Raw genomic sequence first — 26,207 nt, 5'->3', positions numbered from 1 at the left:
GCTTAAAGGCTCCGTGCCTCGGTTTCCTCATCTGTAAAATGGGCTTGATTGGAAGTATCACCTAATAAGGTTGTTGTGTGAATCCAATGTATGAATACATGTTAAGTCGTTAAATCAGTACCTGGCATGTACAAATACTTCGTAGTTGTTATGCAGGTCTTACTGTGAGTGTGATTACTTTATACTTTGCTGCTTCCTTCTGTCTGGAATACCCTGCTCTACCTGTACCTAACCAATTCTACCCATCCTTTAAGTCTCAGTCCCAATATCACAGCCTCTTGGAAACCAGCTTCTGCAGCTGTGTCATAGTAAAACCTTAAGTGGTAGAGTCAGAATGTATGACTTTAAATCCTCGTTCTGCTACTGATTCTTTTATTCTAGTCTAACCTCACTAAGCCTTGGTTTCCTTGTCTACAGAATTAGGATAATAAAATAACAATAACAATTATTTTGCTGTCATACAAAGTAAAAGTTTGTAAAGATATACCTAACATGCACTGAACACTTCATTCATGCTAGGTATTGTTTTTGTTAGTGGCCATTCATTCTTACCTTTTATCAAGAACAAATCACTGTATTATAATAATCTTTTTACTTGTTTTTCTTGGCACCTAGATTGTGGGTTATATAAGTTCAAGGACAGGGTCTTTTTCATCATTATATCATGGCACTTGACACATCAGTCAGTGGGATGGACAGGAATCCAGCTGTTGTGTCAATATATGTGACCATTTGCATGCATAATTTAGGAGATGTTAGAGGATTGTGATGGTAGGAGAAGGAGATGTTGGGAAGGAAGGATGTTTTAGTGGGATGGGGGAGTGGAGCTGTTTTCTTTCTTTGGAAAGTACTGAAGACCAGAGGTTAATTGCTATTGCCCCATTTCATTTGGCACAAGGGTGACTGGGGATGGGAGAGGAAGCCTGTCCCAGAAGGGTTGGGACTCAACTGGAGACATGATGCATGCTTTATCAGTGGGATTTACTAACATCATACTGGTTCTTAAATAGAGACGTGCCAGTAAATATTTAACAACCAGTGCTCCAAGAACAACACAAAGCCCTGATTTATAGTGTTTGCTGGTTACCGTGGTGTAAATCCCCCCACCATGGCCACTTTCAAACTACCACTGCAATGTTATTAACCAACCTGCAAAATTCCTGAAATTGTACCAATTCACCAGTGATGAGCTGGCCCCAGCATAGCGCTGTATAAACTTCTTACTTCAGTGTTTCCATCCGTAACATGTGAATCCTATAATGTGAGCATCCTGTCTCCAAGTATAGCTGCCAGGGGGAGGTGGTCAAATGTGATAAAACGTGGAAATGTTAGTGTTTTAACAGTGCCTCATGTGCTCACCCTTACATCAAAACTCTCTTCCCATCCACTGGCTGTGTGTCATAGGGCCAGGATATGTGCCGATGATCTCTCAAAAAGCAGCCTGTCCAGAGTTCTGCTCAGAGCAGTATATTTTGTTTTATCCTCCCAATTGGGGCTATGCTTTCTACAGCAGACTGACTCAATTAGCCTTTCATTCCAGAGTCCAATTGTGAGTCAATTCTGAGGTTGTTAAGCAAAATGAGTCTGGTGGCATTAGTCTCTCACTGAAGGACAGTAATCCTCATCACAGTGTTGTTCAGTTAATAGTCTGCTGGAGAGACTGTGAGAAACAGGAGATGTGGAGAGGGAGCGACCTTTTGTCTGTCTCTGGGGGACAGGCCGGGAGCGTGGGGCTGCCAGGTCAGAGAGCTGTTCAGCAGCCAGGTTGTGTGCAGAACCGGAGCCCCAGCTGCCTGAACTTGCAGTTGGCCTTTGCAAAGTTAGAAACCCAGTGTCACTAGATCATTAACTTTCATGACCAGGAAAATTCTTTTGAAATTAACACTCAATCCAAGCTGGATGCCATTGGAGCCAGTTGAGTAAGCCCGAGCCATCTTTAGGGATTTCCTCTGAAAAACAAATCCTTTAGCCAGGCTACAGAAAATAGGCAGGTTTTATATCTTTCAGTGTGTTCAATTAAAGTCAGGAAACACCAGCGAGGCACGGACCGTGGTTGCCACTCAGGTGCGTACACATGCGCACACTCCAGCCACATTCGCAGGATTTTGCCAAAGCACTTAGCTTCGGCACACGGCCCTGTCTGGGGAGACTTATACAGGAGCTCTCTGAGGAGTGTCAGGTGCTGTGCAAAGGAAATAAAGCAGATCTCCAGTATCTGCTCCGGGCATTCACTGCAATGGAGTCAGGCCCCCAGAACATAGAGAGCACACAAGATGGGATCAGATAGGGAAGCCTGGGCAAGCCTTGTTTACAAGGGCTCAAGGAGAGAACCCCACACGAACATGCCTTTGCAGCGTACTGCGGACTTGGATAATTCCATCAGGTCTTTGAATGCCCTTTCTAGTTAAAATTGCGGGTAAGGGATGCATAATGCGCTTCCTTAGAAACCTTTGTGATCCCCACACATCCTATCCGTCTTGGTTCCACCAAACCAAGCTCGTTTATATCGTAAAGTGTGCCAAGAAAATACAGTCTCTTAGGTGGAAAGAAGTAAAACAGCTCTGGGTATGTCGACAGCCAATTCTGGGGTGAGCTAAAGACAGAAGAGAACTGAGACAGCCTCCCATTGTCTCCCATAATTGCCAGATAATTTAAATTCTTGTGAAGTCCATTGTGTACTTCCAATAGAAACAGAGCAGTTGTCTGCCGAGATGACCTCAGAGGTGGCCCAGCTCTCATTCAGGATTTCTCCAACAGTATCCTCTTCAGATGGAAAAACAGCCAGTTGGCCACAAAGGGCCCTCTTCTCCGCAGACCAGCGTGTCTGCGGCTTCTGTCCCCTTCTGGGCTGCTGCATCTTCACTGCCACCCAGGGCTTCTGGGTGGACTGCGCCAGCCCCTGGAGAGATTCCAACCTGCAGGCAGCTGTCGCATCTTGCAGCAGCCTCCCCAGGCACAGCCTTGACCACAGGCCCACCCGCCTAGAGCAAGCCTCTCTGTCCCTCTTGGCTTCCCCTTCTGTTCCCCAAAGGCAGGCTCCTCCCCAGTGCCACTCGGCTGGAATAAATCACTACCCCTGGGCTGGTGGATGAGAGGTGACTTACAAGACAGACACACACATTCTTAAAGCCAGTAGGAATTACAGGAGCAGATGGGCTGTAGGATCCTATTTTGATGCCAGGGACACGTTTCTGTATAAAGTAAATATTTTCCCAGTGTGGATCTCCGGTGAGTGTGTGGAGAAGCATATTTCCTAAAGATGCAAATAAGTCTAGTCAGAAATAAATATTGAATGGAAACTTCAAAGCCTCTAGATTCCTCCAGTTATAGGCCCTGAAGACTTCTCTCTGAATAAACAGAGACACACAGGTGGGCGAGGGCTGGGGAAAGGGACATGAGGGGGTTGAATGAGAAAGGATGCCAAGTTTCTTAGCTCACGTTTTCTACGTATTTTGTGTGTATGTGTGTGTGTGTGCGTGTGCAGAAAAAGGCATATCAACAAAGGAATAAAGAAAACATGTCTGTCCGGAGGCTTAGGATGTTTTAAAGCACATTTCCACCCCCCACCCCTTTTTTCCTATTGTAGATCTCGCCTTGCGGATTTTTTTACCAACTGCCAGCCAGAGTCAAGGTCTGTCAGCAGCTGTCTAAAGGAAAACTACGCTGACTGCCTCCTCGCCTACTCAGGGCTTATTGGTAAGATCTGGGAGAAGCAGGACGGGAGAAGAGTGTGGTTTGCATATACCTGCGTTCTTCCCATTGCGCCTTGCTGATGTCTGCAGAAGTGAAAATCTCACAGTAACCTCTGGGCTGGGGTTTGGATGTTAAATCCTTGAGGACATGCCTGTAAAAAAAAAAAAGAAAAAAAAAAGAAGAAAAAAATGGGATAATGGATGCGTGAAAGGCAGAGGCAGGAAGCGGGGATTACTAAGGAGTGGGGAGGCTGCAAGTGCGCAGACGGGCGAGGCGTCTCAGTTGGGAAACTGACCACGCAGAACAAAAGCAGAGAGAAAAAATGTTTGGTTATGGAAGAAGAAACCGAGTCAAACAAAGTTAATTGAATTAGGGAACTTTGGAGAAAAGGAAGTCATTCAGGCTGGGGAAATCAAAAAGGCTGCTTCCCAGAAATGGCCCTTTGGAAATAAAAACCCTAAATACAGGGGCCCTGCTTGCTGTTAATGTTCTTGGTAATTCAACTCCCAGTGTGCAGTGGGTGATTTAGGCTAAATTTTTTTTCCTGAAAACAGACATAGCAGTAACCGTATTTTCTGTCTTTCAAGACCCAAGGCTTTAGAAGAACCATGTTCTCAGCATTCTGAGCAGTGTGATTACACATGACTGCCGTGAGAGTCAGAAGGGAAGCAAACTTGGACCCCTGGATACCAGGGGCTGTCAGGGGGAAAGGCAGGTGTCCCAGGTACCAGGGACAGCAGAAGCCTTGGTGGCAGGGCTCATCTCAACTGGCATTTGAGAAGGAATATGCAGTGAAGGCTGTGGAAGGGTGAGGAAAATCACAGTTGTCAGAAGCACGATGGCTCAGCCAGGGTGTGTGTTCCTGCCGGCTGTCTGTGTCAGGGTCACACACGTCACTACTAGGAAGAACCTCTCCCGGAGAATGACAGCACAGACTACATTCTTTGTCACCAGAGCATCTTCAGCAGGAGGCTTTGGGAAAATCAATAATGGTACTTAATGCAGGGATGGACAGGTTCCTGGTACATTCTTTACTCCCACTTTTTGGAAGGATACCTGCCCTGCTGTGGGTAATAGCTTTCCCCAGATCCCCAAGTATTTTCTATTTTTATTGATTGGGCCAATGAGTGTACCTTCCTTAAGCCAATACTCCAAACTTGCATTCACTCTCTCCTTTTCCCGAGTAAGTTAATCTCTACTAGGGATGATGTATCAACTATGGAATTGCAGAAATAACAAAAGTAGTCAAGGCATTCTCATTGTAAAAAGTGTTTTAAAAATACAGAGAAGCCCACAGAAGAAAATGTTGAGTATCTCCAACTCAACTCTAGCTGCATCTGCTAACAGTGTCTACATCTTATGGACGTGAGATGTAATAGGTGGTCAGTAATCCACAACAAGTATTTGGTTCACAAACAGAAAAGCAGTTTTTTTCCAAGCTCCTCTAAGTCAATGGATGTAGTCCCTGTTAACACTTCAGTCAGTGCCCTTCCCAGGTGTACCTGCTCCTTAACCTCTTTATGAGGGGCCAAGTCCAGGTACTGCCAGCATTTCCATGAAGTTAGTTATTCCTAGGCTTGGCAAACCGTTAAACCCTTACGCACCTAAGGATGATGAATGGAGGGCCCAATGGCAGAGGCAATGCATTGCATAGACCAAAATGTCTTTCTCTGTTGGGTCTGGATCTCCTCTCCAACTTCCTTCTGGACAAGGCTTATTCCTACTTCTTCCATGTATGCCAGGGGCCCACTGTGGCACCAGGCATATCCAATGACCTTAACCTCCTCCCCTAGTGTTTAGGGTGCCTGTTCCTTTCTCAACCAAAGTTAGGAGTTCCCTCTATGCAGTAGGTTAAAATGTTCATCCCAAGGTATAATGGGATGTTATTTAGTTCAAGTCAGTAAAGAATATAGGGCAAAGACAGTATGCCCTTGACTCAGAGAAGTTTAGAACAAAATTATTTTTCTGTTTGTGATCCAAATACACCCTGCGGACTACTGACCACCTATTACTTCTTACATCCAGAAAATATATAAAAACAAAAGCCTTCTTGTCATCAGCGGGCATTGCCTGGTGTCAGCCACCCAGGAGAAGACATTTGGTTTGGATTAAGTATAAATACTTTGTGTGTTTGTGCCAGTTTAGAACTCATCAGAAATATCACGACAAGATGTAGGCAGGAAGGACCACCCAGCATTTCTTTGAACACCATTGAGAGTCCACAGGCAATACTCTAGGAGCCGTTGACTTAGAGAATTTCCATTGTTTGTTTCCAGTTCTTTCACTACGTGGAAGACTTTATTTAGATCAGTTGAGAAGACCCCATATATATGTATATACACTCAGGGTGCAGGCTAACCGCTAGGAAGCTTCTAGCTTCCCTATGTCACTCTAAAGAAACCATTTGCTTCTGGGGGAAGTGGATTCAAAGTCCTAAACAAAATTGTTTAAGATATGTAAACCCAGCTCTATCTATTTATGAAGATTAATGACATTTTCAAGAAAATGCAAGGGATTTGGCAACTCATGCGTTCTCTAAGTTAATTCTTTCCTACTCCACGACATCCATACCATTTGTGCAGGAAGGAATACCCTAAGTGCAGCTCAAGGAGTTCTGTTATAATTTTTAAAGTAAATGTGTAAATTATTTTATGTGCTCAAGATAAATTGCCGAGAAAATGCACTGCTTAACATAATTTCCCACTCAGCAAATACAATGTTTGTAATTATCCACGGTGCATCCGCCGTCAGAGGAATATTGGTTTCTTTTTAGGCCATGGAAAAGTATCATCATACAACAATAAAATGCCTTGTTTTTATTCTTTTAGGCACAGTCATGACCCCCAACTACATAGACTCCAGTAGCCTCAGTGTGGCCCCATGGTGTGACTGCAGCAACAGTGGGAACGACCTAGAAGAGTGCTTGAAATTTTTGAATTTCTTCAAGGACAATACATGTCTTAGTGAGTTTGTAAAAAATAAGAAACAAAGGAGCAAACGCATTTTCTTCTCCGAGCTCCAGCTGTACCTCTTGTACCTTGTGCCTGTACCTCTTGTACCTTGTGCCTGCTTCCTCTCTCTGTCTGTCTTTCTCCCTTTCTGCTTAGTCACTGATGGTAAATCCAGCTCCTTTTGTGGGCCACCCCGTGTAATGCAGCAGGGAACCCAGCAAGTGATGAACTGGGTGCTGCTAAGACTGTGAATCCAAAGGCCTGAGAGAGCAAGAGATTCAAATAACTAAGGGTACATTATGTGGGAAAGAACGCTTCTACCCGCAGATCAAATTTTGATCTTGGCAGCCTGCGGAGAGTCTGTTCCAAAGGTTCTTGAAACCTGGGCGGAATATACAATGTGAGAAGCTCAGACAAATTAGATGGGGATAGGCCTCCAAGGACTCTCTGAGAAAAATTAGAATGTTAACATCAATAGCCCCTTGGATGCTCAGGGCTGGCTCAGAGGAGAAGCAACAATTCTTGAAGGGGATAAACTGGCGATGCAGGCAGGAGGCTCGGGATGCCCGTTATCTCTGGAGGCGAGATAAGCACTGGGGAGGAGGGAGGGGGCTCCTGCTTGAAAGCAGAATCTGTTCTTATTGCAGTGTCCTTTAGGCAGTTTGGAAACACATTTCCCAAAGGGACAGGGATAGAGAGAAATGGACGGATGTGAACAATGGGCATTCATCAAACTCCAAAAGCACAGTGCCAGGACTCACGTATATCCACCCAGATATGCACACCCTAGATGACGATCCAGCTGAGATACTTGAAAATTTCAACCCACTCTGTGGCAGCCGCCATTTATTGGGTATCTTCTGTGTGTTCAAACTCACTCTATAGCGAGTGTAAAATATACATTCTCATTTACTGTAATCTACACAAGAGTCCTCATAGACATAGGTGGTTTTATCCTGCCATACAGCTGAGTAAAGCCTGGTAATTCACATAAGCCTCGCATGCCAGAGTTAGGATCTGAAGTGTGAATCCTTTTGCGGCCCCCTGTGTCCTAAGAGCTTTGTTCACCCCGATGTTGAAGAGCCTGTTGGATGAGAACATAGGCCTGAACTTCAGGAACCATGTCAGTCTGACTTCCTGGTGGGAGGGGTGGACTAAGTTTCTAGGAATCAAGGCTCAGCCACCCACCCCTCTGAGAGCCCTGTCTTCAAGTGACAATTTCTCCATGATGCTTGGTTGGTAGCTAATAGTTTACTATGCACACACACACACACACACACACACACGCACACACACACAAAAGCTTTTGTGTGTTACTCTAAAACTTCCTCATCATTTACTTTGTTGATAGGAAAAATTGAAGTCATTTGCTTACTAGACACTTCAAATAATGTGGCTGTAGTCAATTGCTTTGGGCCTCTTAAAAATAAAACAAGCTTTTGGATTCTTAAGTGAAATTCACACCCACAAAAGTAGTGTCAAGTAAGGAGACCTTCACTATGACATTGGGGCATACCAAGGAATCACAACTTGGACCTCTTATTTGGTCCTGACTGAAAATGTGTGTGTGTGTGTGTGTGTGTGTGTGTGTATGTATGTATGTATGTATATTTCCTCTTTTCCACATCCTTCTGGCAGAATGCAAGTTTTAACGAAGATAAAGCAATGACAATGGAGGTCAGTGCAAGAAAAGATTTTGCTCATGCTGGCTGGAAAACTTCTCCCTCACAGGGAAATTAAAGTTGTTCCTGCTTTATAACCTTTTTGGTGAAGGAGAGAATAGTCTGGTGTCTCATTGTTAATGACTTTTCAATAAAAATAAATGCATTTTGTCTGCATCAGGGGCCAAAGCCAGCCAGAATTTTTCACAGTCATTCCATTTCCACTATGACTAGATGGGGCACAGAGCCCCAAAGACACAGGGCCATCAGTTCAATCTCTTGTAACTAGAAGGAATTGCAATTTGTAGATTCCAGCCCAAATGTAGAAACTTAATTCTGCTCCGTTCAGATTAAGCCAAACCTCTCCCAGATTCTCCTTTCATGAACACAACTCTAGCCAATTGTTTATTTCTGGTTTGGGGGAGGAAACAATTGTTTTTAAGCCATGTGCATGACAGATGCATGGGGAAGAGACAAATGGGATGGAGGTGAGGTTAGATATCAGTGGCTTTCACTCAGGTCTTTATTCAGATGGCACCTTCACCAGGAGGCCTTCCTGGATCCGTTTATCTAAGTACCAACTCCCTCTCCCTAGTCAATGCCTCTGGCGCTCCCTTGCTTCATTTTCTCCAAGCATTTCTCACTGCCTAGTGTATTATGTATTTCACTTATTTGCCTGCAAAACCAGAATGTGACCTCCATGAGGGCATGGACTTTTATCTTTTGTTGATGTTGTTGTTCACTACTGTGTGCCCCATGCATAGTTCAGTGCCTGGCACTTAGTAGATATTCTATTAACATTTGAATGAATGAATGAATGAGCAAGTGAACAACTGAACCGCTGATGTGGCAAGGCAAACACACTGGGAAAAGCACAGGTAGTTGCAAGAAACTGTGAGTCTCTTGAATCTACATGTTTTAAGCAAAAGCAAGGGTAGCAGTGGTGGTTCTTCTGGGCATTTAAGGGAACTGGTCCCTGTGTGCCTCTTTCTCTGCCTCACACTCACCAGTTAAGCCATGGAACATAGCTGGGAGCATAAAAAGCCTTTATATTAATTTGAAGCTGTTTCTTACAGCCCCCAAAAATGTAAAGGTGCAGAAAACAAGCTTCCAATTTACTGAACTTAAAGGATAACAATTTTAGAACAAAATGTCACTTCTAAGAGGAAGATTAGGCTTAAATTATTCTGTCTTGTATATAGAAAAATGCCAACTAAGAGTCATATATTAACAATTTGCACATTCAGGTCCCAAATGGAGGAGTTTGGTTTTTTATACAATGAATATGAAATTTTAAAAAACCCTAAATCCAGGCTAAATCCCCGAAGACCTGATTAGAAACTGTTTTTTATTCATTTTGGGAAGGGGAACAACACACAACCAATTTACTCTTGCCATAAAAACAATCTAATCCTATGAAATTGTAATAAGCTTTTGAAGTTTTACATTTTAAACTTTTCATTTAAGCAGGGCTGCTCCTACCTAATTATGCAGATTTTGTTTGGAAGACTGGAGCAGAAAGAGAAAAAATAATCTTACTTAAATTTTCACTAGATACTGATGAGATTTGGGGTAGTTTTTTTTTTTTTATTAAGAAACTGGTTCCATTTTGCCTGCCATATTAATGTGAATGCCACGGAATTGCCTCAGTCTCATGATTAGGATTTTTTTTAAAAAGCACTAATTAGTTTCCTTTTAATATAGAATATTGACAGAGCACAAGAATTTTCTTGGAAAATGGGACAGTTATGATCCCAAGTAACAGTACTGAGGCTGGGTTTCAAAGGGCTTGACTGATGGATATTTTAGGGCAAGGATCTTGCTCAGCACCTGGCACGTAAACAGGAACACAATAAATATTTGTTGCATTCTGAGCATAGCTAAGTGTCCAGCTCAGGGTTTAATGACTGAATTGATTTTTGAGCACCTGACCCCAAAGACTGGCTCTCAGCATGTATAGGGCAAATGGATGGATGCGTTTTGTTCAGAGAAGTCCAATGCTATAATCAGAATTTCTAGTGTGCCTCTCTGGCTGTGTATATCCTGTCTGTTACATTTGCTGCTCGACTTTGAAATTGGATTTCCTCCCGTTTTACTGCAGAAAATGCAATTCAAGCCTTTGGCAATGGCTCCGATGTGACCGTGTGGCAGCCAGCCTTCCCAGTACAGACCACCACTGCCACTACCACCACTGCCCTCCGGGTTAAGAACAAGCCCCTGGGGCCAGCAGGGTCTGAGAATGAAATTCCCACTCATGTTTTGCCACCGTGTGCAAATTTACAGGTGAGAACTGCGTCCAGATTCCTTGCTGGGGCTCCCTTCCTGGTGGGGGGGTGAAACACGGGCAGACTCATTTTCTGAAATGTATGCAGAGAGAGATGACGAATGCTCCTCGGGTTTGAGTCTCAAAACTGCATTTTAAACACAACCAGTGAAGATTGTGACCTGTCATATAGTGCAGAGAAAGTCCGACTATGGAACTGACTGTGTCGTTTACTGGGAGTGTGGCTTGTTTCTGGCCCTACCTTCTTTACCTATACAATGAGGGTTCTGGGGAGATGCATCTCTGAAGTTTTTTGTGCGTGGGGTTGTCAGGTTGGCTTGGTTACATATTTATTATGCTGATTCTGTGTTCTCTGCAAAGCAGCAGCATAATGAAAGGAAAGGAGCTCTTGAGTTTGTCATCATCACATGGCATGGAGTATTTAACTGTCTCTAAAGGTAAACCAGAGACAGTGTTGCTGGTTAATTCCCATGCAGACTGCTTGACGGGTTGGTTCTTCAGAAGCAAAAGCAAGTGCTCTTTGGCAGTAGGAGGAGCCGTGAGGAGGCACAAGCTGCCCTGCAAACCCCCGCATGTGGATACAGTCCAGTGAGAATGGTCAAGAACATTCTCTGGGGTTAATCCAGGTCTGCGAGGGCAGAACCACAGCAAGATAGAAGTGGTGATTTCCTGTCTTCAGTCGAAAGCAGAGTCTTTATCCTGCTTTTTTATTGATTTTTCATAGTAATAAGTACTCAGCTATTTGGCAAGACATCTCCTATTTGTATGTTCACAGGGTATGTTCACATTCTTTTTTTTTTTTTTTTTTTTTTTTTTTGAGACAGAGTCTCGCTGTGTCACCCAGGCTGGAGTGCAGTGGTGCAATCTCGGCTCACTGCAAGCTCCGCCTCCCGGGTTCACGCCATTCTCCTGCCTCAGCCTCCCGCGTAGCTGGGACTACAGGCACCCACCACCACGCCTGGCTAATTTTTTGTATTTTTTAGTAGAGACGTGGTTTCACCATGTTAGCCAGGATGGTCTCGATCTCCCGACCTTGTGATCTGCCCGCCTCAGCCTCCCAAAGTGCTGGGATTACAGGCTTGTGCCACCGCGCCCAGTGGTACCCTCACATTCTTTACCCCTTTGGGTGTTATCCTCCTGATGCCGCTGTCACTATAGTATCGTAGCTTCTTTCGTTTGAGGACACGGGGGCTCAGAGAAGGATCACTCTTGCACAAGTCTGCAGAGCTAATAGGTCACAGAGTCAGCACTGGGAACCCAGGAGCCTCATTCTTTCTGTGATTTTTCCTGTATTTTGAGGGAAATGGTGACCACATGGTGGCTTCTGCCTCCCGCTATGCTGGAGAAGGGGATGTTTGGTGGCCTATGTGCCAAGCACTGTGCTGTCGCCTCATGCTTATCACTGGAGCACATCGAGGCCCCCAGCCCCCATCAAGGGTCAGCCTCACTAGAATTCTCACAAGATGCCTTCTTTCACCAAATACTAGCTTGACCCACAACCCACTTCATTCCCTAGAAAGTTTCAGAAACTTGTTTTGATTTGCTTGGTATCTCGAGACCCCTCTTCATCTTGGGTGTCCTCCACGCCATTCATCTGAGCTTGTGTCTCTGTCCTTTGTCCTTCTGGTTCTCCATCCCAAACACACAGTCTTCAGAGACACTCACACACAGAAAACACTAAGGAGAGGCTGATAACAAAATGGCACAGCCCAAGGTCAACCAGATGTGCTTCATACTTCTAAAGCATTTCCCGGGCATTTACTCTCTCCAAAGCACTGTGTAGAGAAAGCCAGAGCCAGGAGGAGCTCTGGGAAATACTATGGCGTGGAACTGCTCCATCCTGCAGCGAGGCCGAGTTTCAGAGCAGGGAAATGATGTGTTGAGTCCTCCAGCGAGTTGAAAGCAGGCCTAGAGCCAGGCAGGGAACAGGGTCTTTTTTCCGTCTCCAGCGGGTGCTCTGCACCCTGCTTCCTCCTAGGTCAGCCTTCCAAGCTTCTTGGGCCCATTCAGATTCTGGTGTCAGTAAAGACAAGTGGTCAGGTGAGGGGCAGGATCCTATTATCATAAGGTGATCATGGGAAGCCAGTGGTGGTTTCTGGAAAGAAAAGGCAAGTTCTGGCTACAGCAAAACCAGCTTCTTTTCTGCACGTGTCTCAGTGCACAGAGGGTGACTGCAGAGGCAGCGTTCAGTGTTCAGCCTGTTTATTAAGTCCCTTCTCTGTTTTAGAAACTTTGTGGAGATGAGCATTCAAAAACAAAAGTTACCTTGTCAGTAAACTTAGAATACTGGGCAAGATGCAACTTGTCAACATTTTTGGAAGTTAATAGGTGACATCTCAGAATAGTCATCATTGGAAACCCCATGAAATTGGAGTTTCCCCCATGAGAGGAGAGGGGTCTGTCAGCCACAGGAGGTGTTCTCTTCCACACCGCCCCCTGTCCTCCGCCCCCCGCCCAAATCCTGACTTGGGCTCCCTGTGGTACAGTGCAGTATGTGGCTTTGCCCCCAACACAGATCTGTCCAAACACCTTTCCCTGCAAGGAGGATCTGTACTGCCTCAGGGTTGTCCCGGCAACATCAGGGAACACAGGCGCTCTATTCCCCAGAAACCATGTCTTTCCTTTCCTGTTAGTGATAGGAACTCTGCTTTCTAAACAGAAGGACAAAAGTAAAATTAGGAGTTTGTGACCGCCTGGCCAACATGGTAAAATCCTGTCTCTACTAAAAATACAAAAATTAGCTGGGCGTGGTGGTGCATGCCTGTAATCCCAGCTACTTGGGAGGCTGAGGCAAGAGAATCCCTTGAACCCTGGAGGCGGAGGTTGCAGTGAGCCGTGATTGCACCACTGCACTCTGGCCTGGGTGACAGAGCAAGACTCTGTCTCAAAACAAAAACAGAAAACAAAAAGTAAAGCATGATGTTTATCTCTGGGCTGCTGTTTAACTCCTTGGCAGAGGGGGACATGAAGGCGTGGGGCTGTGGAGGAACAAAAGGTGGCTCTAGCCACACCTCTCTTCCCTGTGATATGCACAGTCTCCACATGTCCTGGAGCTAAACAGCATTTGACTCCCAGGGAGCCCTTAGGGTTCCATGGAACCTCACTTTGACTCCTAAGATGACGACCTGCATGAGCCCCTTTTTGCACAAATGAGGCAGGGAATAAGGGATAAGGGCAGGGGAGGCAGCCAAGCCCATTTCAGACCCTGCTCTTGTCCTCACCAGTATGGTGGCCTCTGCAAGCATGCTAACTTCTCTAAGCCTCAGCTTCCTCATCTACAAAGCACATATATGGCTTAGCTGCTGGAGTTGAAAGGATTAAATGAAGCAGAGTAAACGTTCCAGAATGGTGCTCTATGAATGTCACATGCAATTTGGTGTCTGATCCCAAGTCAGTGGCCACTTGGTTCCTTTACAACAGATGGAAGGTGGTGCTATGCTTCCTTGGGGGTGGGGTGTTGGGTGTGTACTAGGGAACATTGGTGGGAGGTTACACTAACAGGTGTATAGTTTTATTTTTCAAAATCTTCTGTGTGCTTTGCCCTCTGCACTCCTCACAGCAGCCGCATGACTCAGGTGTGGCAGACATCCTTGCCTTTTACAAATGGAGCAACTGAGCCAGGGAGAGGCTTGTGACATATCCAGAATCACACAGTAATTCTCTAGCAGACTAAGATTTCTAACTTTGAGGCCAAGGCACTTTTGCCTTGTTCCATGACCCTTGGACAGCTGGGATTCTTTCTCTGGATGAAGAATAGACAGTGAGGAAGAAGGAAAGAATAAGAAAGGAGAAGCTGGTTTTGAGAGAGCCGCATGTCCTAGTTCCTTGTGAGGTTCACTGATGCAAATAAGGGGGACAGAGGCAAAGCTCCGACTTCAGACTGGGTTTCTTTCTTCATGCCTCAATTCCAGGAGACAACATAGGGGAAGGACTGACAGTTTGCCAGTAACATTTTTGCAGCTTGCTGATTTTCTAGGGTGACCTCTATGAAGAATGGTTGAAAGGATCATCTGAGGCTAGAGGATGAGGGGGATGAGAGAGTGATGAGTGAAGGGCCTTCATCCCGAGAATGTGGTCCCTCCAGCTGATTTAGGATTCTTGCCTGGGCGGAGGGCTCCCGGGAGACTAATTCTCCCCATCTGACCCTCCTCTGCCTGCATGGCTGTCTCCAGATGAATTATCATTTGCCGGGGAGGAGGGTGAGGGTCCTAGAAATATCTTAGAATGGCGTTTGTCCCAGCCACATGTGTCATGACTCAGAATAGAACTGACTTTAACCAGCTTGGGATCCATTGGTAACAGATTCAGAGAAAGTCAACTATCTTTGGCAGCTCTAAAGTTCACTTCCCTTGAGAAGCGCCCTCTTGTAATATTTTAAAATATACAATAATATGAGAAAACTCTTGGGGACTTGAGTTTCAGTCTTAACATTTGAGATAGATTTCCCCCTTGGAAGGGAAGAAACACGAATAAACATTTTCCAAAGTCTGCTCCGAAGTGTAATTATCAACAAACCAAACGCAGTTCTGTTTGGGGAACTAGGTGGCTATGGATCTGGTGAATATAGGACGCATCCATGGTTCCTATGAAAGGCTTTGCTTTAAAAAAGGAAAGTTGATTGATTAGTGTAAAATGTTACAGAAATGTCCAAGTGCTAACCCCCTGAGGTGATAAAATACCGGGTTTTGGGTTACCCACCAAGCTCCCATTTCAGGATTAATTGGCAGTCATATTAGTGACAAGCATGGCACAGGCTGTGCTATTGTTGGCCTATTCCTTCGACTTATATGAAATGGTCATATGGAAAACAAAGAAACATTAATAATCCTATCAATTACTTCATCTTCCGTGCACTGGAGTGGTCCGGTAGCTGGAAAAAGCTCAGGATATTTAAACCAAATGGACTGTGTGTGTGTGTTACTTATTTAAAGTAAATATCTTTGGAACGTTAGAAAAATTCTCTATTTTGCATCACTGTACACTGCTTAACTCTGGTGTCTTACAGTGAAGACATCTTAATGTGGTGTTTGTCGACCTCTGATTTCTGTGGTCAAATAGAGTAACAAGGATTGGGAGCTATAGCCTTGGGACTCAGGCCTCCTGAGAAGGTTTCGCTGCCTCTGCCTTCCTTCAGCCCCTTGCCCCTGGAAATGCGTGACAGACCGTGGGGCACACGCTCAGCCCCAGGGCGAGCAGGGTAGGTGAGGATAGCTGTGGGCAGTTGGCACAGGCTCCAGTAAACAGCACAAGCCACGTTCAAAGTTAGAGATTACTTTTGTGAGTCACATAAAACACATCTGTGGGTGAGACATGGAGGACCAGTGTGACGGATCTCATCCTGGTGGGACTTTTAAAACAGCATTCTAGAAGGAAACCACAAAGCAGCTTGCCTAGTCATGAAAGAGATGAAGGGTCCATGTGGATAATCTTCGAAAGCATGCTTCCTGTTAAAATCAACCATGCAGAGGGCAGCCGTCCTGCCCCCAACCACTCCACCAGTAGCTGCCCGGTCTTCTCTGGCCATCAGACCATGCTAGCCCTAAGGGGTTCACAGTAGAGACACCGTGGGCCCCTCTTTGTGTGGGGTGGGGGCAGAGGCCTTGGGGTGGGCATCTGCCTGGAGCAGAGAACCTGCCACATTCACTGGATTTCAGCCTAGGTTCACACCTTGCCAGCCTCCCAAAAAAGCCTCAATACATTTCCTTATCTCCCCAGAGTCGTGTCAAGCTTAGAAAACAGGTACTTGTAGGATGCAGCCTAATGTCTGCAGAGTGGCAGGAGGGATGGAGGGCAGACCTAATCTGTTTAACTCCTACATCTTCTGCATTTGAATATTGAAAATAATCTATATTTAGATGGTCCCTTCCACCCTCTCCCCACGGCCCCAGTATCTCCTCAGATCCAAAGTCCATTTGTTCCAGATGGGGCCAGACCAGACCAGAAATGATTTCAAAACTCTTCTTTGTGGGGGCAAACCCCCAAAGTCTAGATGCGGCGGGAAGGCAATTATCCAAGCCTACCAAATACCCAGGACTCCACTGGCTGTGACCAAGTGAAAATTTTAAGTGTCGAGTTTTAAAAGGAAAGCTGCCAATGGGTGTTCTGTAAATCATTTGTGCCAGCAGACTGACCCCATTATGTCAGCTAATCCTGGAAATACAGGAGGTAAATTTCAATCTTCTAGCACGGAGCACTTAATCAATATTCTAAATGTTTTTCTTGCAATTTATGCTAGCAGAGCAATGGGGTGCTTTGGCGGCCCGTTAATCTTCCACCAGAGAAGAGGCGCTTGAGAGCCAGTCCAGGGTGCTGGGATTTTGCACAGGATGATAGACTGGGAGGAGAGGAGGCCTGGGAAGATGGAAGCGAGGAAAGAGAGGTGCTTATTTCCACACCAGACTCCTGGCTCCGGGAAGGGGGTTCACCCCCTGTACTTACCCCACCCCTCCAAGTAGGGTGAAGTAACCCTGAGAGCAGTTCTTCCGCACTTTCCTTTTCACCCATGGTTAACAGTCTAAGAGTTGGTTTTCCGGGAAAAGCTTGAGCTTTGGAGTTAGTTGGACCTGAGTGAGAATCCTGGCTCGCCTCCTGTGGCTCCATGACTATTGCTTGGTTTTTACCCTGAATCTCTGCTGTAAAACACCACTGAGCTCTTGGTTTTTTGTGAGGGATAAAGAACAGTGCAAGTATGCAAAGAGCCAGGCACAACAACAGGCTGACCTTTGGACTGGGGGAAGCGGCCTCCACTATTGGCATGGTTGGTGAGATGCATTAGAGATTTTGACACAGGAGGCTGGAGCCAGAAAGGAAGAGCTGCTCTCAGGAGCAGGGGGGCCACAGAGGAAGAAAGATGGAGCTCTTTAGATTGTATTGTGTCTTCTTAATTAATAAGAAGGGTTTGAGGCTGGGTGTGGTGGCTCACACCTGTAATCCCAGCACTTTGGGAAGCCAAGGCGGCAGATCACCTGAGGTCAGGAGTTTGAGACCTGCCTGACCAACATGGAGAAACCCCATCTCTACTAAAAATACAAAATTAGCCAGCATGGTGGCACATGCCTGTAATCCCAGCTACTCAGGAGGCTGAAGCAGGAGAATCACTTGAATCCGGGAGGCAGAGGTTGTGGTGAGCCAAGATCGCACCATTACGCTCTTGCACTCTAGCCTGGGCAGCAAGAGCAAAAGTCCGTCTCAAAAAAAAAACAAAAAACAAAAAACAAAAGCAAGGGGCGGTTTGAGCTGAATGATATCCTGCCAGTTCTAAGATGTGGTCTTGGTGGAAAGTCCCAGGGAGGAGGGGAAGGGGGAGAATGTTCTTTGGACACCAGGCCAAGAAGGAAGGGAAACCAAAGGCAATAAAAGGACTAGGTCTTGAGGGATTAGAACTGATCCAAATTCCATCTCTCCGCACATCTCCTGGGAGCTTCATCTGACTTACCTGCCTCTTGGAGCTGTGACTTGGAGCTGCCACTCTGGTCAGATCTTGGTCCAGCCTGGTGACCAGAGTGGAACTAGCTGCCACGGTCCCTGCCACATCTCTTTAACCAATGCTGACATTAGGAAGAGGTGATGCAGTTGTTAACATGAAACATTCTTGGTTGCAGAAAAGACGGTATTTGAGAACTAGTCCTGCCTCTTAGCCTCAAATCCCAGGACTTTGCAGTCTTTGCCATATCTGCACTCCACTGATCCTATTATTTGCTTCATCTTTGTCTTTAAATTCAATTATGAGCTATACTTATTTATATGCACACTACTGCCTTTGAGACTCATCTGAAGCTGTTACTAACATATGTGAAAGCATGAGTTCAATGTGCTTTCTCTATATTAAAATCAATATATAAATATTAAAATTAAAACCATAATAAAGTTTGCATGCTACCTAAAATGATGTCGTATACCACCAGTAGTCCCCAAGCCCCACTTTGGAAAACATTATAAACCATCTCATTCTATGACAGATCCCAGAACAATTTGCTTTGATAACTTAGGTCACCCTAGCTTTTTATGGCCAGGCATTAATAAAACAAATGCATACGCAGTGCCTCCCCTGAGTAATCCTCACAGTAACCTCAGAAGGTCAGTACTGTTATCATTCCCATTTTTCAGACAAGAGACCCGAGGCACAGAGATACTTGATCAGGAGAGGAGCAAGGGCAAAGCAGTGTTCCTCCCTGCCCCCATTATAAATGGCTACACTGTATTACCGAAACCAGAGCACTTTAAACATTGTGTTTCTGGGTAACATTTTTCATCGCTATAGATTAAATCAGTCCCTAAATTCTTGTTGAACATCTGGCAGACTGAAGTGTCAGATTGGTTCATAAATGAGCATAAAGAAAAGTAATGATGCCTATTCTGACACCAACTGGTAGACCGCAGTACAACTCAATTCCGAGCTAAACACTCAGGGTGTCAGACTCCACAGGTTATGGGCGTGGTCCCCAACAAGACGGCCCTTGCTTCAGATGCCAGCCACACTTTGGGGTTCCCAGGCCACCTGCACTTCTGACCAACTAGTTACAAATCCAGGGGTTCCTATGACCCCCTCAAGTTCATTTCACTGGAATGATTCACAGAAATCAGGAAAGTGCTGCAAGACCTAAGATTACAACTTTATTATCAGGGTACAGATCAGAACCAGCTAGACAAAGAGATGCCTAGGGCAAGGTCTGGGGGGGTTTCCAATGGAGAGCTTCTCTGCCTTCTCCCCATGGAATTAGGGCATGTCACCCCCTTGCTGCATTAATGTATTTGCTGCCCAGGAAGCTCCCGGAGCTCAGTCTCCAAAGTTTTGTTAGAGTTTTATTAAGTAGGCACTATTGATTGAATCATTGACCACGTGACTGGCTGTCTTCAGCCCTCCTCCCCACACCATGAGGATCAGGAAGTCAGGCTGACCTACTGTGGCTCAAGTCCCAACCCTGTGACCCATGGTTGGTCTTTGTGGTAACCTGACCTAATCCTGAGTCATCCCATTACTCGGACACTCAGGTGTGATCCAAAGAACTCAGGAATAACAGGCACTCAAGAAATTCCAAGGATTTAGAGGTTATCTCTCAGGAACCAAGGACAAAGGCCAGTCAAATTCTTAATTATATAACAACGCCTCATCAGAGTTGGTTGTTTTAAAATATAATTTTAATTCTAGAGATGCACCGTGAAACTTCTTTTATTTTTTAAATGTTTTATTTCCCTAGGTTACTGGGGAACAGGTCATATTTGGTTACACAAGTACTTTAATGGTGATTTGTGAGATTTTTGGTGCACCCATCACCCAGGCAGTATACACTGCACCCAATTTGTAGCACTGTGAAACTTCTCATAAGGAAGCCGGAGTTGAAACTGTGCACTCCACCACTTAGTAGCCATTAAACTTTGGGCAAATTACTTATCTTTTCTGCCTCAATTTCCTCATCTTTAACATGCAGATGACAGTAGAAGAGCTTCCTGGGATGTTTGCGGATTAAATGTGCTTGTGAGTGTAAAGCATGCTCAGAATGGTGCCCAGCTCAAAAATGGTACTATGTAAGTTTTTATTAGTTGTAAGTTTCAAGGGGCTTTCGGCCCAGCAATTGGATATCACTGTCCCCCTTCGTCCCACCTTCAGTGTCAGAGAAGTGCCCTGAAGGATCAGGCTGGGTTATGGGACTCAGGAGGCATTGCTTTATAGGGCCTTTTTTTCCAGCAGGCTTTCTGGTCTTTGTGGCCTGTGGAGCTCCAGTGTGTGGAGTGGAACTTGTTATGGATAAGACAAAGGATGAGGTCTTGTTAGAGTGGGGGTTTTGAAATGGAGTTTGGAGATAGGTGCTTCTTCATGAGAAGTCACTTGCTTCCCCTGGTATTCTCTGCTGAGGGTGGGCTGCACACCCCCCTGTGCCAACCCTGTCGATTTCAGTGAGGATTGTCCAGTAACCTCTTGGCTGTGAGTTGAACGGTTCTTCCAGGCCAGGCTTCCTCGACATTGGCACTATTGACATTTTGGTCTGCAACATTGTTACAGGGGGCTGTCCTGTGCCTTGTAGGGTGTTTAGCAGCATCCCTGGCCTCTACCGTCCGGATACCAGTAGCACCTTTCCTCAACTATGACAGCCAAAAATGTCCTTTCAGCATTGCCAAATGTCTCCAGGGGGCAGAAGCGCACCTGCTTGACAATCACTGCCCGAAGCGAAGGGTGCCTCAGAGACCCCCTTTTCCTTTACACTAACAAGGAAAATGGGGGCTTTTGAGAATCCTCATGTTTCTTCCTCCTTCTGTAGCAAGGAGCATAGGGAGATATAAGTGTAAACTGGTGCATTGGACCAAATCTTTCCTAGGTAGCGCAGGCAGGGACAAGGAAAGGAAGCTGTGGTTACTACTTGTCTTAGTCCATTTGGGCTATCATAACAAAATACTGTAGACTGGGTGGCTTAAGCAACAGAAATTTATTTCTCATAGCTCTGGAGGCTGGAAAGTTCAAGGTCAAGGTGTGGGCAGATTGGGTTCCCAGTGAGCGCTCTCTTCCAGGTTGCAGATGGCCGCCTTCCTACTGTATCCTCATAGGGAGGAGAGAGAGACCTCTGGTGTCTCATCCTCACACCATCACCTTCTGGTGTTTTTATGCATCCAGCACGCTGGATGATTACCCTGCAGAGAACATCTCAAAGGAGACTTTTGCCCAACGACCATAGTGGATGGAAGTGTTGTGCCAAACCATGGTCAGGCTTCTCACACATGGCTTTGAGGACGGAGGAGCTTTAGGAGGGGTGGGATTGAATGGGATTAGAAAACTAGCACCAGACATGTCAACGCTGAGCCCATAGCACAGGCATAGAATCTAAATGACTGTAGCAACGTGGATACCATTGCCTGGGCCTTTTATCTAAGAGAATGGTCTTGGGGCTGCGTGTTATTTGTGGTGTTTGGTTTATGGTCTTTGTGACATTTTCATCGTCTCTGTGTGATACGGACTGTTTTCTAGCACCCGCTGTTATTTTTGTCACATAGAAAAAATCCAAACCTTGGCTATATCTAACCTTGGCTATACCCAGCGTTTTCTCTGCGTAATGGTCTCCTGCTCTGGCTGAGTTTATTTCCCCACTCTAGGAGGAATGAGCTGTTGGAGGGGGATCTTCCCTTAGCAGAATTGTTAAGCTGCAGGGCCCCTCACCTAGACTACATCCTTCTGGGCCCTCCTGGAAGCTTTATCACAGAGCTCTGGACCAGGCTGCCAAGTGGTTCCAGGCCCTGTGTGGTGAACCTGCTTCTCCCAGCATGGACAGGCTACCAGTGACCTCCTTGGACTTCATCTTCTTGGCTCCAAGTGCCAGCAGTTGAGCTTAGAGGGAAGCTGCATCCCAGAATCCACCCACATCAGCCTTGGGAGAAAAGAGGCTGTTGTAAAAACACCTTTTATAATAACCGCTTATAGAGCATTTTCAAAGCCCTTCAGCCAAGAAAGTGCTTGAATTCAGAGCTCAAAATTGGGTATTACCCTGTTAAGGCTGCCATACAAGCCAGCATGCTCAACTACATTTTCAATTGTGTATTCAACTCGATTGGAAATGGACACATGCAGGGTATAACTGGTACAAAAAATAGGAATTTAATCTTGGGGGCCAGGCCTTATGATAGGTACATATGTGTGGCACCCTCCATCCTAGGTATCATACATGTAAGTGGCAGCTATTCCGTAACTAAGCATTTTGCATTTACAAAATCTCACTCATGGGGAGACGTTAAGGGAAAACAGTGCTGTTCCTGCAAGCCTTTTCTTAATCTCCGGGGCCCTACTAAGTGTCGCTTGTGCAGACTTTAACATAGGAAGCTGACTCTTAGTTCTGTGGTTGCAGGAACTTGGCAAAAGGCAGCTGCCATGGAGGACAAGCTGTCCCCCCCAGCCTGCCGACATCAGGTGCTGGGCTGCCTTGCTGAAGCAGCTGTTATCATATTGCCAGCTTCTGCAAACTTAATTCAAAAAATGATTTCTTTGTGATTGGCATGTTTGCATTGTAGCAAACTTTGGTTCAACATATTGTTAGAATACATAATACTGTAATTTAAGATTATTTTATCAGCAGTAAAGGGTTTTACAATTCATTTTAAAAGTTGTAATGGGCTTGAGCATCTTCAGTATAGTTTAATAATACAGCATTTTATAGCTGGCTGTAAAATTTCAGATTACGGTTTTAGCAATTGTGCAATTCTATTTTATAGTTTAATAATTGTTCAAATGAAGGAGAGTGTAAAGTTCCTAAAAACCAATTTAATGACTTAGAAAAATAGCTTTTATCAAAATCTATTGCACACCTTTAATGAACCCAGATGTCACCTTTTCAACAAAGGCAGGTCATGGGATCTATTTTTCTCAGCAACAATGCAGCCAGATGCCCTCTCAATTAAGCACATACAGTGCGGTATCTCTAAATTATAATTTTTCTCTTTTTAAAAACTCTTTTATCCCTAATCTCCTATAGCTAGAATAAGCCTATTTTCCAAGCACTAGGTGAACACCAGTGAGGCCAGGAGAACTCCAGCTTAAACAGGCGATAAATTGGTTCTCTCCAGAGAAGATTTTCATTTTACAGATGGCCTCTTGATCACACTGCCTGAACCCCAGCTCCTAACTCTTAGAAAGTCTCTTATGAATACATCCAAATAACTCATAGTTTACTATTCTATAAAGTGAATGGCAGAAAGGGAGCCCTACCTGACAATTTAATTATATATTCTCATTACGAGTAATACAAGTGTTATCATATATTATAGCATCTGGAAGAAGGCATGATCTCGTTGTCATTGGAATTATAGTTCATGTTACTTACATTTCTGGAATTTGCCATGGGTATGTTTTGAGGCAACAAAAGCCAGTAAAAGCGGTGGCCCAGGGATACAAATGCAGTTATCACATAGCTTAGGGAGCACACCATGGGGAATTAGGTCCCAGGACCCTTGAAAACAAGTGTGATTATTGAGCGAACCAGCTCTGGCTCAGAGCCATGTTTCTGCTACACAGAAATAGAAAAGGTCAAAGGAAGTCCCATGTGGCTGGGCTGTTTCTGAGGTGCAGTCTGGTGACCTGGGGTTCACGGCCCATTACCACTCTGTGCTATAAGCAGTGTGGTACCTTTATGTGAACAAAGGGCAGGCTGATTTTGAACTCTCCACCCGGTAAATACTTTGGGAAGAGGTCACCTGCAGCGCCTAGAACCCCTTTCTTCTATCACCCCGAAATGACACAGGCTTCCTTTTTTTTGTTTCTCTTTCAGTTCTCTAGTCGTCTGACCCATCTTTGTCAGCTTGGCTCCAGGGTGTTTCTGTGGAAATTTGGTGTTCCTTGGGAACAATGTAAGCCTGTCCGTGCCTGCCATTTGGATATCTTTTGGCAGGTTTCAGTCATCTCAGCAAAGATGCCACAGCTGGAAGACATTCTTGCTGCCTTCAGACAGGCATTAGCTCTGGGCTTCAGCTGTTGTCTCCTCTTATTCCTCATCCCAGAACACCTCAGTACTATGTTATAGTACTCCAGTACTATGTTAGTACTATGTAGTGGACAGCACTTAGTGATTCTGTGGTCCCATGGAGAATGGAGGCAATACCATCCTTTGTTTTGCTCCAGTCCGACGCTCACTTTAAGATAATAGAGCTTGGCAGGGCGCGGTGGTCACGCCTGTAATCCCAGCACTTTGGGAGGCCTAGGTGGGTGGGTCAGGAGTTCAGGAGATCTAGACCATCTTGGCTAACATGGTGAAACCCCGTCTCTACTAAAAATACAAAAAATTAGCCGGGCACAGTGGTGGGCACCTGTAGTCCCAGCTACTTGGGAGGCTGAGGCAGGAGAATGGCGTGAACCCGGGAGGCGGAGCTTGCAGTGAGCCGAGATAGCACCACTGCAGTCTGGCCTGGGTGAAAGAGCAAGACTCCGTCTCAAAAAAAAAAAAAAAAAAAAAAGATAATAGAGCTCAAGCAAAACACAGCATCAATTGTACTGATGCCTGACAAGTGATCATGCAAACAAGTGCAGGGTGGTTAGTTTCCAGTGTTGATTTTTTAAGAAAAGGAGACTATCATACTTAGGAGAAGATGCTGAAGGGCCAGGCCTCTTGATACAATAAAATTCAAACCCTCTGCAGGCTAAGATGGAGAGTAGCTTAATCTCTTTGGTCCTTGGATTTATCATCTAAAATATGAGAATGATAAATGCTACTGCCCAGGAGTGTTATAATTATTAAACAAATTAAATCCTTCATCACAGTAACTCAGCCTCCAGGACAGTAACATTTATACCATTATTTTATTCTCCTGGGTGGTCTTTGCTGATGATGACATAGGAGGAGCCTGTGCCGAGGCGGCATCCGGTGACCTTTACCCCAAAATTCATCTGAGAAATGAACTTGAGCATCATATAGGTGTGCTACCTTGCAAAAATAGACCAATTGTTTGATCACCCGTTTATGATGTCTTCTCCTAAGCACTTTTTTTTTTAAACCACTATTCTCAAAAAACGAGAAAGACTTAGAGAGAGGATGGGAAGATAAGGTCCTCCTCAGTGCATTATGGGAAAAGCCATTAGGCCACCTGCACCTGTGGTCCAGAGGGCACTAAGGCCAGCCCATCAGAAGGACAGTAATTCAGCCCTTGGACAATTGCTTAACCCAATTGCTGGGTAATAAACATGCTTAATAAAAAGGAATAGGACGTCTGCACTATCTTGGCTATAAATATGCTCTCTTGTTCTGGGTAACCTGTGAGAATACCTCTGAGCACACTTAGATCACATACTATAAATAAATCCAATTTCTTATATCCCCTACTGACCTTTTATCCTCAGGACTTCTAGCCAACCATGTTCCCCTGAATAATAGGTTCTGCATGTTCTTGAACCATGGAACTCCCTTATGTGGAAGCAAACAGCCCTGGTTCTCTTATTGGGTAAAATTCAACCAAGAGCATCCCTCCTCTCTGCCCCTTATATTTCAAACCCAAGAAAATGAGACTCTCTGGAGAGGAAACTCAAGACAGTGGGCACTGAGTCGACATTTTGGGAGTTTTCCCCAGGGTGGCTGTCCCCTGCCTGCCCCTCTGCTGCAGGGACCTCAGAGAGGCACTCACCACTGGCATCTTGGAGGAGCAGAAACCTCCTGGCCTGGCTTGACCTCTGACTTCCTACAGAAGCTGCATTTGTAGAAGTTGCTCCTGGTTTCTGGGGTGAAGCTTGGGAGGACACCCTTGGGCTCTGTATTCCTTTTCAGACTGTTGAGTCTGTGCTGCCTGAGCTGTCTCTGTCCATGCTGGCTGTGTGAGCCTGGGCTTATGACTGCACCTCTCAGAACCTTCCTTAGCTGTCACCAGGATAATGAGCTGTTTCTGAGGGTTGATGTAAGATATGGGAGATAATGGACAGCCTGTCTAGCATGGAGTCAATATGCATTGATTTTTAGAGTTAGAGTGACTGGGTTCAAATCTCAGCGCAGCCTCTTCAAGCTGTGGAAACCTGAGCAAGTCATCACCTCTCGGAACCCCTGTTCCTGACCCATACGAATGGGGAGCACGCCCCTCAGAAAGTAGTTTCAGCAATGGGTGTATTTGGTAAAAGGCAGATGGGATCATCATCGGTGAAGGCTATTTGTGACAGTAATGATC

At 45.3% G+C, this 26,207-nt stretch overlaps 1 protein-coding gene across 8 annotated transcripts in view; it reads left to right on the top strand.

Annotated features, from left to right (window-relative positions):
- Positions 1-26,207, top strand: part of GFRA1 (GDNF family receptor alpha 1) — a 217,126-nt gene that overhangs the window by 179,239 nt on the left and 11,680 nt on the right. For all 8 annotated transcript variants that reach the window (XM_063782157.1, XM_063782156.1, XM_063782155.1 and 5 more), the window contains 3 exons: positions 3,587-3,696; positions 6,522-6,656; positions 10,407-10,588. In XM_063782157.1, the coding sequence (XP_063638227.1) occupies positions 3,587-3,696; positions 6,522-6,656; positions 10,407-10,588 (427 nt within the window). The remainder of the gene's footprint in view (positions 1-3,586; positions 3,697-6,521; positions 6,657-10,406; positions 10,589-26,207) is intronic.

The sequence above is a fragment of the Pan troglodytes genome, chromosome 8 (genome assembly GCF_028858775.2).
Source record: "Pan troglodytes isolate AG18354 chromosome 8, NHGRI_mPanTro3-v2.0_pri, whole genome shotgun sequence".
Taxonomy (NCBI): Eukaryota; Metazoa; Chordata; class Mammalia; order Primates; family Hominidae; genus Pan; species Pan troglodytes.
Note: the sequence above shows the minus strand (reverse complement) of the source record. Positions and strands in the feature narration are given on the sequence as shown.